Genomic DNA, 13,242 nt, shown 5'->3' on the forward strand with positions numbered 1-13,242 from the left:
CACTGCCCCTTTAAACAAAACTATCAGTAAAAATTTCTAGTCATGTATTTTGATTCTATCATATTATTTTTAATCCTTCAAATCAATAGATTGTTTTGAGTTTTGATTCATATTTGATGAAGTAGCTATATGTTGAGTAATCCTCTTTACATACTTCAGTGTTTGTCACTCTCCTTTCTGAAAGCAGAGGCAAAATCATAATTTTGTCCAACTTTAGGTGTTATCTTCTCTACCTTTCCGCAGAGCTGAAGAGTCATGTGGAACTCAGACAGGAGTCTGACTCGTAGGATTTAATATAACCTGACTTTTGGTAATTTATTGGGTTTTGGGTTTGTTTTTTATTGTTAAGAGTAATTGCATTTGCAGACCACTTCTATTTTTGCAGGCTGTGCTGATATGAACTATTTATCTAGTTTGGCCCAAAGTCCTTTCTTACAAGTTGTTTCCTGTTTGACTGATAGGTTTTGCACCTCCTAGATTTGCTCCTCTGGAAGTTAAAGAAATTCAAATGCTACTTGTTGCTCAACACTCTAATCATCTGAGTCCAGTGTTTATCAAAGCTTGTCCTCCTGAAATGATCTTCTAAAAAGTGATCAAAAATCAGTACTGAAAATTCAATTAAGGAGGCAAGAGGTATCTGATGTTCTTAATTTTCCACCAGAAGGTAATTTCTGGCAATACGTAGTTGAATTAATATTGGGTTTCTCTCCTTAGCTGAGTGTGACCCTGAGGTCAACTATGGGTAACCAAATGAACCTGGTGTTTTTGTGTGGGGTTTTTTTTTTGTTTGGGGTTTTTTTCCCTTTGCTCATTACATTAGAATTTATTGTTTACCCTGGCTAAGTTTGCATGTGTAGAAATGCCTTGTTCCCTAAACTTCTTTGAATTTAACAGCAGAATAACCTGCAAATTTTGCTGTAAATAATTCAAAAGTGTCACATAGTGGCATAAAGTGGCAATGTTGCATCACTGATGTGACTTTATTTTAAGTAATTCCCTGGTGAATTGCTTTTATACTCTGGTCAGAGTTGCGAAGTGCTTTGAGTACTTGTAGTATTACTTCTTTAAAAGGAGTTCTTAAATAGAAAAAAAAAAATTTGTCTAGCCAGCTTCTTGATTTGAAATGGTTGAGTATTATGTTGAGTGCTTACCAGCAGTTAGTTGAATGTTGATCAAAAGTGTTTACCTTTCACTTGGTATGTTAACTTCCTGTTTCCTTGTATGATTTCTTTTCAGTTTGTTGTTGTGTAATTGCTTAAATAATACATGTACTAGATAGAATTGCACAGGTTTGTCAGCAGGTCTTGTGCAGTTGCCCAGAAGTACTTTTGTGTGATAGAACTTGTCCAAGATGTTAGAATGGAAGAACCTTTTTAAATTGAAGGTATTATGCATTCTCCTGAATCTCATCCCAGGTTTTGTGGCTTTACAGCGTCCTGCTCCAATTGCTTCCCATGGCATGGCTAATCCCCAGTTATATAGAATTTATTCTTTTGAACTAATCAGAGTTCATGAAACCATTATTTTTAGCTGAAATAACTGTTTTAAGTGCAATTCAAGTGGCAGTTATGGGTTGTGTATGCTATCCTTTCTAAGTTTATGCTATACTGCTTAAACAACTTAATTTGAGGGAAAAAAAAGTCCTAAAAGGAAAAGACCTGGCAGTCCCTAGCTGTGTATGTTACAGATTTGACCCCTTTTCTGAGACAGTCTAATTTGACTATATTGTCTGATATGCTCTAATGAAATTAGGTGCTCAGCTGACTTTGTCAGCTAATAATAAATAACCCACATACTAGTTAAGCAGTTATTCACTATTTCAAGTGTGAATAAATATGATTTTTCAGAAAAACTATAGCGCAGTCAGCTTTTTTTTCTGGACTTCTGGGTGGATTATAGCTTTCAATAAGCATTGTAAAAGCTCTGGATGTAAACTGTAACTGGTCAGTAGGCTTTATCCTCTGTGTGCACTGACCCTAGGCTGGACATGAGCAAACTCTTCAAGTCATATTATACCAGGGAGTACCTGGGTGGAGTTTCTTGAGTGCTTCAGGTTAGTGGTGGCTGTTAGACTACAGATGATTGAGTTCTACCTCAACCCCACTGGTTGTTCCAGCTGCTCTCTGCTGTTTGCTTACACTAGCATTTGTATGGCCATATTGAGAATCAGATCTGAAACAGATATGGATTAGAAACTGCTATGGTTTTGTTTGTGATTTTTTGTTTTAAAGTTTATTAGATTTTGTTATCTGAAACTGCAGTTCTCTTTTAGCAATTGCTTTTTTAGATTGGATGCTTCAAAGATTGTGGTTTGCGTTTTTGGGAGCTGATGGGTACATATGACATAAGGGATTAAAACAGCAGTAATTTGGTATCACGAGATTAGTTCTGAGTTTAGTGTTCTGAATGCTACTTCCTTCCAGTGTACAATTTTATCTTTTCCTGCTTTGTAGGAAAATGTGGTAATGGGCAGAACTGGTGTGTAATGGTTCTTTCTGGGAATATATTGAAGGCTGAATCACAGAAGTGCAGGAAAAGCATTTGTCTGTTCTCCTTTGGTTCAAGCAAATCTAGCCAACTTCTAATGCAACAGGTCGCTGCTGAGAGCTCAGGAGCTCTTATGTGTGCAACATAATCTTAACTGATAACGATGCAGTCAAATTACCTTCTGTAAAGGAGTCGCTGTTCCAGTGCATCTTTACTTTTCAACTTAGTAACGGTATACATTTTTCTCCTTATAGACATAGACATAAAACTAATAGTAAACCTCAGATTCCTGAAAAATCTATCATCTACACATGGCTTGGCTGGCTATGGGAATATGTTTGCAGCTATTTAAATACTCTATTATCTTTGAGTTGCAGAAAGACAATGGGACCACTGGCATGCTGACAGAAAACGTGCTTCTCCAAGAAATTGAAGGGCAGAATCAAGAACTGTCAGCTTTTTCTCAAGCAGTTGCGAAGTAAGAAATTACTGAACACAAATTAGCTTTCAGAAGACAAAAAAAAAAAAGCTAAATAACTTATTTTCAGTTATGTTGACAGGGCCAGTCCTACATTTTTTGCTTGATGGGCAGATTTCAGTATGTGTCCTTTTCCCTTTTCTTATCCCAGTTTTTCCTGGTTTTGTCTTTTGGTTTTGTTTTTTTTTTTTTTGAATGCAACAGAATTGTTAAGGTGTTCAGTGCTAAGGTTTCTGAATTATCACATCCCTATTCTTTTGGTCCTGTGACTTTCCTCTCACTTTTTTCCTTGTTTTTATAATACCTTTTATCCTCAAACTATTTTATTCTATTTCCTTATATCTATCTCCTTCTTCTATGTATTAATACAATTTCTTTTGAAATAATTAGAAGCCTTTTTTCCTTAGTTGTTGTACCTCACTAAAATCTGTCACTCAATGGCTTTCTAACCCTTAAATGCTCTCCTTTTTGTTGCTTCCACAACTGGAATTCTGTAACAAATAAAACATTCAAACTTGTTCCTGCTTTGATCAGGCAGTGAAGTTTCTTAAAGGTCTTACCAAAGAAGATGGGACTTGATAACCCAGAATGTCCCTTCTGTTTTTTTGCTTACCTCCACAATTTAATGAGAGATTTTTTTCTTTTACTTTTTTCTAGAGGAGACAAACTGTGAACCTTGCCTTTTTTCCTCTCAAGGTCAAAATCCAAGAACTAATGGGGGAAATAGAGATCTTTGAATCTGAAGGATAACAGCTACTTTTTAAAAATAGGAATGTTTATGAAATGATAAGCAAACTCCTTAAACCCAGTGAGAAGTCACGTACCTGTGAAAGTTAGCTGATGAACAACATTAAGACAAAGCTCACATAAAATAGGCTTGTAACAGTTTCCTTTTTTTTTTTTGATTCCTGCTATTGTCAGGAATCAAGATGATGAAATAGATGGCCATTATAGATGAGTTCTGTTCTTAATCTCCTATAATACTATAACGTTGGCAGAAGGGTAAGGTTAAATGATTTTATCTGTTAAATAGTAGAAAATAAAAAGCAGCTTTCAAAGTATGGTCTATTCATTACTAAGTGAATGTTTTACACTGTTTGTGTCCTAAAGAAAAGCCTCTCCCTTAATTTAGGCCTCTTTCTTAACTTCCACAACTTGGAATAACTACCTTCTGCATAGTATCTAAGTTCATATTAGACTTGCAAAAATTAAAGCATGTGAAGAGTTTTGTACATAAAAGGAATTACCCTTTTTAAACTAATTTCTAGCAAATGCCATGGATTAGCTTCTTCAAAACTGTTTTAGAGTTTAGCTTCTAGAGCAGCTGGTTATGTCCTGTAAGCATTGACCTATTAAATATTTTAAGCTATATGGAAAACCTGCCCATCTATAAGCTAGATTTTTCCCCCCTTTAACTACTACTTGTATAATTATTGTGGGCAGTGTTTTGTTGAGAGTAGAAAAATTAAATGGGGTTTTGTACATACAATTTAGATAAAGAGCAAAAGGTAGTCTTAACTGTTCTGGCTGGTTGTTACCATGTTATTTTGCTTTAAACTTATCCATTGCAATGTTTCATAACCCTTCTCTACTTTCAGACTGAGGACCAAGTTTCCTTATGCTAATCAGAAAACAAATCCAGGCTTTGTGCTGAGTCCAGTCATGCTGCAAAGAAATATAAGTGGGGAGAGTGCCAGTATCAAGGTTTCTATAGAAATCGAAGAATTCCAGCAACCAGTAACTTTTACGTGTGATGGTATGTTTCTGCTTTTTAAATTGGAGTTTCCTTGTAAGACTTAGAATGGTGGGTTAAGACTATACGCTCAGTCTAGGCCAATGGCATTAAGTTTTTTGTAATCCTTGGATCTCAGGTGTGCGGATTGCTTGTGGGGAATGTGGAAAAGGTAACTGAAGAAAGAATATAGTTCTGGGTCAGTGCCTCCATTAGAAAATATTTTAGAAGCTGAAAATGTGAAACTTATTTTTTTAAAAAGGAAAGCCAAGCAAATGATAAGCACTATTCTATCCACAGCTGGGAATGTTAAATTGTTAAAACAGTTTTTCCAAGAGTTTGACCTACTTTATGGTAATCCTGGTGACAACACCAGGACTGAGATTCTTAACTTTTAATTTAATTTTTTATTTCAATACTTCGATGTGTTTAAATAAACATTTGCAGGCTATCTAAAATTTCAGGCAAATTATTTTTGGGAAATAAGATTAAACACCGAAATTATCTATTACTTGACTTCAAGATATGCTAGTGGAGACAAATGCTGAAATAACACTGTTGCGATATGCCACAACTGTCTGGCCCAGTTTTGTGGGTAACCAGGAGTATTAGTTTGGGGGGAACTTTTTAGTTTGCCTTGTTCTTCTACATAAATTTATAATCTCTGTGCAGTCTTGACTGCACAGCATGTTTGTGTTAAAAGCTGTGACTCTGGATGCTGTCAACTGGCAGTTCTTGGTGGTAAAATAACTGACAATAAATTACCTCAGGAGCAACTTCCTTTTTAGCCTCTCTACTGCTGTAGTCTCTTAGCCCTTGTGAGTGTTCCCATTCCCAGACCATGTCACCTGGTAACAGATCTGTGCTGTGGTGGTGTTTTCATCATTTGGTTCTCCATCTGTAACAGTGTAGGTGCTTTAGAGCTGATTGTTACAGAAAGATAGGAAGTTGCTATTACTCGCTTCAGTTAGCTGCTCTATTGGAAAACAAGCTCTCAATGCATAAGTGTGTTCATTCTATATTAATTTGCTGGGCCTTATTCTGCTGTGATTTAATACTCTTTTGTTAAGAAATGAGGTGGACTGTAAGTGTAGCCTAGGAAGGGTTTCTGCTTTTAATCCTTAAAATTACACTTTTCTAATACTACACTCTTAATCCTTTCCTACAAAAGGCTTTGGTAGCGTAACTAAAATATTATGGCTTCAGCCCTTCATTTCTAGAAGTTTTGTGAATACCTTGGAATGTGTTCTGCATTCTAGCCCCACATATCTTATTCTTTGTGCTTTCTGCTCTCTTCCTTTTTCTAATGCTGAAACTAATCACAGTTAAACTACTCGTCTTTCAGCTAGTGAGAGAGAGGTGTCCATAGCTCATATGTGACTAGTAATAGGCATATCTAAAGTTCTTATTTTCCTTTAATTCCTTCTGTTCTTGGTCAAATTATTGCATACCTTAGCATCGTAATGCTATAACTACTTTAGTATGGCTTTCAGTCCTGCTCAGAAGGAACTGCAGCCTTCAGTGTTCCGAAAACACAATGTCTAGAAAGGACCCAGAAGGGAAACAGATCAACTTTAGAGCTTATTTGGGTATTCCTATTCATTTTGCATTTGTTTGTTAGACTTTTATGGAAGTACAAGTCTACCTGAGCAATCACTGTGTGTCTGCAAGAAATGAGTATCTTTAGATAAGATGAGTGAAAGAGCTGGTAACATCTTTGCATTGCTGTTCTAGGCTTTGCAGGTCTGGCAGATCTTTGCCAATGCAGCCCATGACTATAACCCATAAACTATTACTGCATCTTTTTTCTTTATTAACCTAGTGTTAAACTGCTGTATTACCTTCAGCAGATAACACAGTGGTTGATAATGTTATATAGTCTTAACAATGAGATAAATAGTGTTTCTGAATTCATACTTAGTTTCATTCCTTGTCCTTGAATTCCACATACTCATTCTTCATATGCTGTCTTATACCTCAGTGCTTGTAATAATTAGCCATCTGCTAATAAGACGAAGTGCTTGCATTACCTTGAGAAAATATTGTTGTGGCATTACCTTTCTGTATCCACCACAGTAGTAGCATTTCTTTCTTAAGAAGATGATTTGGGAGAATTAGGAAGGTCCTCTGATGAGGGGGGAAAATCCCCCACTCTGAAGGTACTGATGGAAAAAAATATTTTTTTTATACAGTGTTTTTTACAGAATTTTGAGGCACTTAGTTACACCATTTGCAAATGATTTAAAGAAGATATGAAACTAGATAGGGAGGGGTAGAGAGCATTTTGTACTTAAAATGTTTGTGGTATTAAAACATACCTATGTATTTTTGTCAGTGACAGCTGGTGGCTGTGGTGGAATGGATTTGGGGTTTGACTGGGATTAAATCTTTTGTGCTGTAGTTGCTGGATGGAAGAGAGAGACTGGTTTTTAAAAAAGTATTTGGAGCCTGATGTGAAAGTACTCATAGTTAAGAGTTGTTTTTTTGCAAAGGCTTGGTGATGCCTACTGAGATCTGATCTGTACAATCTGGAAACTGCCCTAGACAAATGGAAAGGAAAACAAAAAAAAGACTTCCAGTAGGATTTGCCTCTGCTATTGCTGATACTCACTTCCTCAAAGAAGAACAAATAGAGAAGTTCCATCTCCAACACTTCAGATAATGATTTTTAAACTTTAAGCAGCTCTGGGATCACTTAACTATTTGAAGTCCTTGCTAAATATGGTGAATTTATATTTAAAAAGAGCCTATCCTCATACAAAGACTCCTGGAAGACAGACTGCAGGCTTTTTTTATACTTTTAGTCAAGTGACTACACTGTATCTTAATTTAAAAAGGGTTTATTGATTTCTTAAACTACAGGCAAGTTTTATAAGATACCTTTCTTTGCAAGGAAAAAAGTGAAGATCTCAGACTATGAAATTTAGGAGATTGTAGAAGCAGAAGAGTCTTCCCTACAAGTATAAAAATAAATTTCATCAAATAACTACTATTCGTAAATGAACAATGGTTAATATAACTTGCTATAGGTTTATATTTCACTTTTGGATGTAATTTCTTTAAACAGTGAGTTCCCCTGTTGAGCTTATAATAATGCAGGCACTTTGCTGGGTACACGATGACTTGAACGAAGTGGACATTGGCAGCTATATCCTGAAAGTCTGTGGCCAAGAAGAAGTTTTACAGAAGTAAGGAAACTAATTTTCATTAATATTAAATTTCATGCTTTTCCATGGCACAGTCATTGCAAAGTATATCTTTAATGATTAAATGTGTGAAAGTAGAAATCTTAAAAACGTAGAAGAGTCACACTTTGCAAAAGATCAGAAGTCTTTAGAGTTGCTCTGGGATACAGCAAAGTAGGTTGTCAACAGCTCCCTCAGTCTGTTCTAATCTGCCATCTGTTGTGTTGAACACAAACATTTTTTTTTCAGATGCAGATTTCTAGAGCATTTCTGTAGATGGATGTTGTAGTTTTCAGCTGCTCTTCAAATCCCAGCAACCAAGAAAAAAAATCTACTGATGATTTCTAATAATCTGAAATAATCTGTGGTATGGTTTTGTTTTGGTTTTGTCTGTTTTTCTTCAAAACTAATGGTTTACAAATCCCCATTGTTTTTCTGGATTAGACTATTTGGTTTCATTGTTAGCCACAGTAATTAAGAGCTTTAGCAAAAGTATGGCTATCTGTAATAGTATACTAAAATTTCTGCAGAAGTAAAAATCAGATCAAGAAGTGTGGCGCGGAGGTTGATTCACGATTTCCTTATTACGAGCCGACAGGTTGCCTTAAATATTCCATGTGAGTTTTTTGAAAAACACTGCATATTTTTGGTATAACTATAGCTTTCTTTTGTTTAACAGTAAGCACTGTGTAGGAAGTCATGAGTATATTCAGAACTGTCGGAAGTGGGATACAGAAATCAAACTGCAGCTCTTGACCTGTAGTGGAATATGCAGAGATCTGGCACGAACAGTGAGTACCTCCTAAACTGCAGCAGCAATATAAATCTTCAAGTTTTTTGGGAGTTCACGTCAGAGTTGATGGATCTAAGGTGTAACCTTCTTTTTGTGATTAACAAATGAGTTTGTCTGGTTGGTGTTGGGAATTGTGTTCTTTTACACTAAGAGAAAATGAAATACATAATGAATTTTTGGAAGGCAAATAATATAAATATGGATAATCTCTTACAAGATCAAGGACTGTAGCTGGAAGAAGTATGCAAGCATTTGGATTACACTTCAGGTCTGAAAGAGAAGCATCAAATTTCAGAATTAAATAAAAGTTGAGAACAGTTTTTGAGTTTAAATACATATGTATCAGACCATCAAAGAGGAAGGGAGGAATACTTAATATTTGCATAGTTAGGTACTCGATTGCTGTTTCTTCCTTCTTACCCCTTCCCAATGTGTACATGTTTCATAGGCTATTATTTACGGGTTTTTTTCCCCTTTGAAGGGATCACCATATATCTTTCCCCTTCTACTCCATAGTTATTAGTCATGAAAATTCTAAACCAGTATTACAAATTATAGAAAGGTGAGAACTGGACTTAATATCTAATATTTTACTGCAGGAAGATGATGACAGAACACCCATACATCTAACCAAACACCTCTACAAAGTGGAAAAGCCTTTCAGAGAACCTGTTATAAGGTAGTGTTTTGTAGTTATTTTAATAATCAAGCTCACCACTGAATTTCTGACCAAGGTTGTGTTATCCTCTTGCACTTGTGTTCAATAATTACTATTTCTTGCAGGTCTTCGATTGAAGAGCTTCTTGATGTGTATCACAAGCAAGTTAACATAGCTCTTAAAAATGAGGTAAGAGCATTGTAAATTACTGCTGAACCAAAAGTAGTGTGAGAAAATTTACTAATGAGGTAGTTGGAAAAAAGACTTGCAGGTATTTTTGGGGAAACTGAGATCTGAATAAGCTGTCAAATGTAAATTTGGAATGATGGATTTCTAGATTGCTTTTCCTCTTCCTAGCTTTTCTTGCAAACTAATATTACCTAATTGTCACAACTAGAAATGTGTCTTCTAAGTCATGGGGTGCCAAATAACCTTTTCCTCCAAAATGCTGCAAGAGATTAATTCAGGGGAATAGGGAAAAGGTTTGAATCCTAACTGTCTTTTGTTGTCAGCCATGAATTATATATTGGTAACAGACAAAAATCTACAAAAAAAGTGAGCAGTATAGTTGCGTAGAGTGGGAGTTATAACTGAAACGTGTTTGGAACATATAAGTTTTACGCAAAGTGTAATATCTTATTCTGCACTATTGGATTCATTTAAAACACACTGTGAAAACTATTGTCTATTTCAGTGTATGACAGGTAGCTTAAAACAGCTTGCATGGGGAGTAGTTTGGAGTATTTTCCCGAATGCAAAAGCTAGCTGAAGATAACCTACTTTACTCATTTCTAAAAGGAGAAGCTTAGTTTAACTCCTGATAGTAATGTAACTTGGAGACTTAAATCCTTAAACATTAGATAACTATATTTCTTAAGCAGTTTCTATAAGAACAGTCTTGAAATGAAAGACTTAATTACAATAATTTTCATTTCCACTATGTTGGTTTGCTTCTCCAGGAATGCAGGTCTGAACAAGCTGATGCCCACTAATTACATATTCCCTTAATGTTCTTTATTTCCCTTGATGGTGATTCACCATATTCTCAAGGGTAGTTTTGAATACAGTTGTCTTGTAGGAGAGTTACTGCTCCTTGATAAGGTGGTGTTTTTGTTGCTCTGCTCTTGCAGCTGCTTCAGCTTGCTTAACTTTGGTTTCACAGGCTGAGGTGAGGAATGCAAAACATCTCCATTCAGACTTAGGTTCCAATCTTTCTGCAGTCTTTTTGAGCACGGGAGATGTGGCTTGTAGGTGGTGATGATTAAGTCCTAATATCAGCAGTTGTTGCATTTGAAATTTTTTACTTCCTGAAGTCAATTCCTGTACATAATCAGTAGCTGAAACTTGCTAATCAAAGTTAAACAGGGTAAAGTAATCCGTAAATAACTTGTTTATAGCCTTTGATATCACATCGTTGGGCACTTTAAAAGTTAGCTACTATCTTGAGATTAATTTGAGAGCCTGTGAGGAAAATAGCAGTGGAAATTTTGCATTTCATGTGCCAAAACATCTGTTATCTTCAGTGTTAGCTTTGAAAGTACGGCTTAAATATTTACAATGTCTTCTGACTTCAGTGGTTATTTTCTTACCAGAGCAAAGTTAACTGTTGCCATGTAACTTCCAATCCCAAAACTTTTTGATTCAAACAGCTTCTTTGCTATCCATTTGTAGGAAGGTCATGAGAATATGTCTGGGGAGTGGGGTGTGGGAAACAGTTTACATTTTACCAAGGGGATATTATGCTAATCCTTCTTGTTTAGTTGTAAGTGCTCAAAAGTGGTTGTGAAAGCAAGCTATACATTAAGCTTTTAAAAAGTAAACAGTAATTTTGAAGCAAATATTTTCATTTTCTACATGTGTTCTTTAAAATTAGATGAAGACTTATATTAAAAACCAAACCCCAGAAACCTAGGATTATTTAGAATAAGTGGCTTCTGTCTGAAGAGAACAAGGAAGGGAATGTTAGGAGCATTTGATCTTCATCTGAAGCAGTCTAGCAGCATTTTCATTCTCTGATAAGAAGTTGATCTAATCCTTTCAAAAAAGGTTCCTGTCAAGCATGCAATCCTCCTTCCTTTCCTTCTCCAAGATGACAGTTTGCAATTGCTTTATCGGGAAGAATCATTTAGATTAAATAGCACGTAAGGCAAAAGTTGCAGCAAACTTTTGAAAAAGTACATTAAAGTGAAGTAAAAAAGGTGAGTGTTCCATTATGGAATTGGTATTGGTATGGAATTGGTGTAATTTGAAGCTATATGTTGATTTTAAGAGGGCTGAAGTGGAAACACTGCTGCTTTAGCATTCTTTCCGCACACTAATTGAATACCCTTTATTGAACTACATTTTTTTTTTATGCCATGAGGGAATTTGAGCTTAACATCTCATTAGAAAATGACTTGTCTACCTACAACTTCATAGAAGAATTGTTGGAAATCTCCTAATGTTTCCTGGACTCAATTCTAGAATCCATACTACTACTGTGTTTTTTGGAGTTGATAACTGAGCTATAAGGAAGTTTTCAATACTGAGGCTCTTGTTTAATCAAATTGTTACACCGCAGTTTACTGTAATTGAGATGTATCTCATAATGAACTTTTCTTGGCAATTCATTAAAAAAAAATTAAAGCAATGCTGGGTTTCACAATTGTGATCATATCAATCTGTTCTTTCATACGTTCTTTATTAGAACCAGCATAAAGCAGTAGATCATGTAATTAAGACTGTCAGAAAAATCTGTTCTACATTGGATTGTGTAGAGACTCCTGCAATAACAGAATCGGTAAAGAAGCTAAGGAGGGCTGTTAATCTTCCAAGGACTAAAAATGCTGAGGTAAACTGTCACACTATAGATTACATTCTGAGGTATGCTTTTTAGCACTGATAAATACTATGTTGTAATCTTTGGTGGCTGCAAATAACAGCAACAGTTCAGTCAGTTATGGGTGGTGTGTGTGGGTTTTTTGTGTTTTTTGTTGTTGTTGTTTTTGATTTTTTTGTTTGTTTGGGTTTTTTCTTTTTTAATTTTATTTTATATCTTCCATTTATTTTAACATCTCTTTGCTGTTAATGCATTGATAACTTGCTCTTGGAACCCTTTCCTGTTCTAAATAGTGACTTTTTTTACAAGTAGTTTTAGAATACTGTTTTCTGGTTCTGTAACTACAGACTTTTGTCACAGTAGATGCTACTAAATCTGACCAATGGAAACTGACAGCTAGCTCATGCCCTCTAAAATCAATAAAGTTATGCTTAAAGGAGGAATTCACATTATGTGAATAGCAATAGCATCTTAAAACTCTAACAGTTCATGCTTCTGCATTCCTGAGCATATGGACAAAAATAAAAATAGCTCAAATAGATATTGGTGATAAAACTACCTTACAATGAACAGTTCGCTTGGGCAGAACTGGTCTCAAGTCATGTTGTCAAAAACAGTCATTAAATGGAGAAGAGTGCAAATAAAAAAAGCTAAATCATCTTGTAATGCTATTTCTGTTGTCCTGCTGCTTTATTAGAGTGGCTATTCATGTGCTGCTCTATTTGCTTTCAGCTTTGTCAGTTCAATGATAGATGTGTAATACTCAGCGGAAGTCTTGCAAAATGCACAGACCAAATAAATATCTCTGTCGCAAGAACTAAAATTCTTGCAGGAAAATGCACAAGACACTCACAAAACTTGGTGAAATATTGCATATCAAATATTTCTTCAATGTTTGTTTTTTGGTAGGAGAAAGCTGTAGAAATAATTAGATTACAGTGTAAAAATAACTTCAAAAATAATGGTATCCCAGTAGAATTTGAAGAGGTTCTTTATCAGTAAACTCCTGTAATTCTTTTGTGATGAATCTTACCATTTAAGCCAATGTGTATGAAGCCATATAGGATTGCTTTCAGAAATTAAATTGCTGT

General features: G+C 35.3%; 1 protein-coding gene across 4 annotated transcripts in view; it reads left to right on the forward strand.

The window, feature by feature from the left end:
* Positions 1 to 13,242, forward strand: part of PIK3C2A (phosphatidylinositol-4-phosphate 3-kinase catalytic subunit type 2 alpha) — a 78,759-nt gene that overhangs the window by 36,788 nt on the left and 28,729 nt on the right. For all 4 annotated transcript variants that reach the window (XM_075094673.1, XM_075094675.1, XM_075094672.1 and 1 more), the window contains exons 3-9: positions 2,865 to 2,965; positions 4,564 to 4,721; positions 7,765 to 7,885; positions 8,562 to 8,673; positions 9,275 to 9,354; positions 9,459 to 9,522; positions 12,020 to 12,163. In XM_075094673.1, coding sequence (XP_074950774.1) covers positions 2,865 to 2,965; positions 4,564 to 4,721; positions 7,765 to 7,885; positions 8,562 to 8,673; positions 9,275 to 9,354; positions 9,459 to 9,522; positions 12,020 to 12,163 — 780 coding nt within the window. The remainder of the gene's footprint in view (positions 1 to 2,864; positions 2,966 to 4,563; positions 4,722 to 7,764; positions 7,886 to 8,561; positions 8,674 to 9,274; positions 9,355 to 9,458; positions 9,523 to 12,019; positions 12,164 to 13,242) is intronic.

Source organism: Phalacrocorax aristotelis, chromosome 5 (genome assembly GCF_949628215.1).
Source record: "Phalacrocorax aristotelis chromosome 5, bGulAri2.1, whole genome shotgun sequence".
Classification (NCBI taxonomy): domain Eukaryota; kingdom Metazoa; phylum Chordata; class Aves; order Suliformes; family Phalacrocoracidae; genus Phalacrocorax; species Phalacrocorax aristotelis.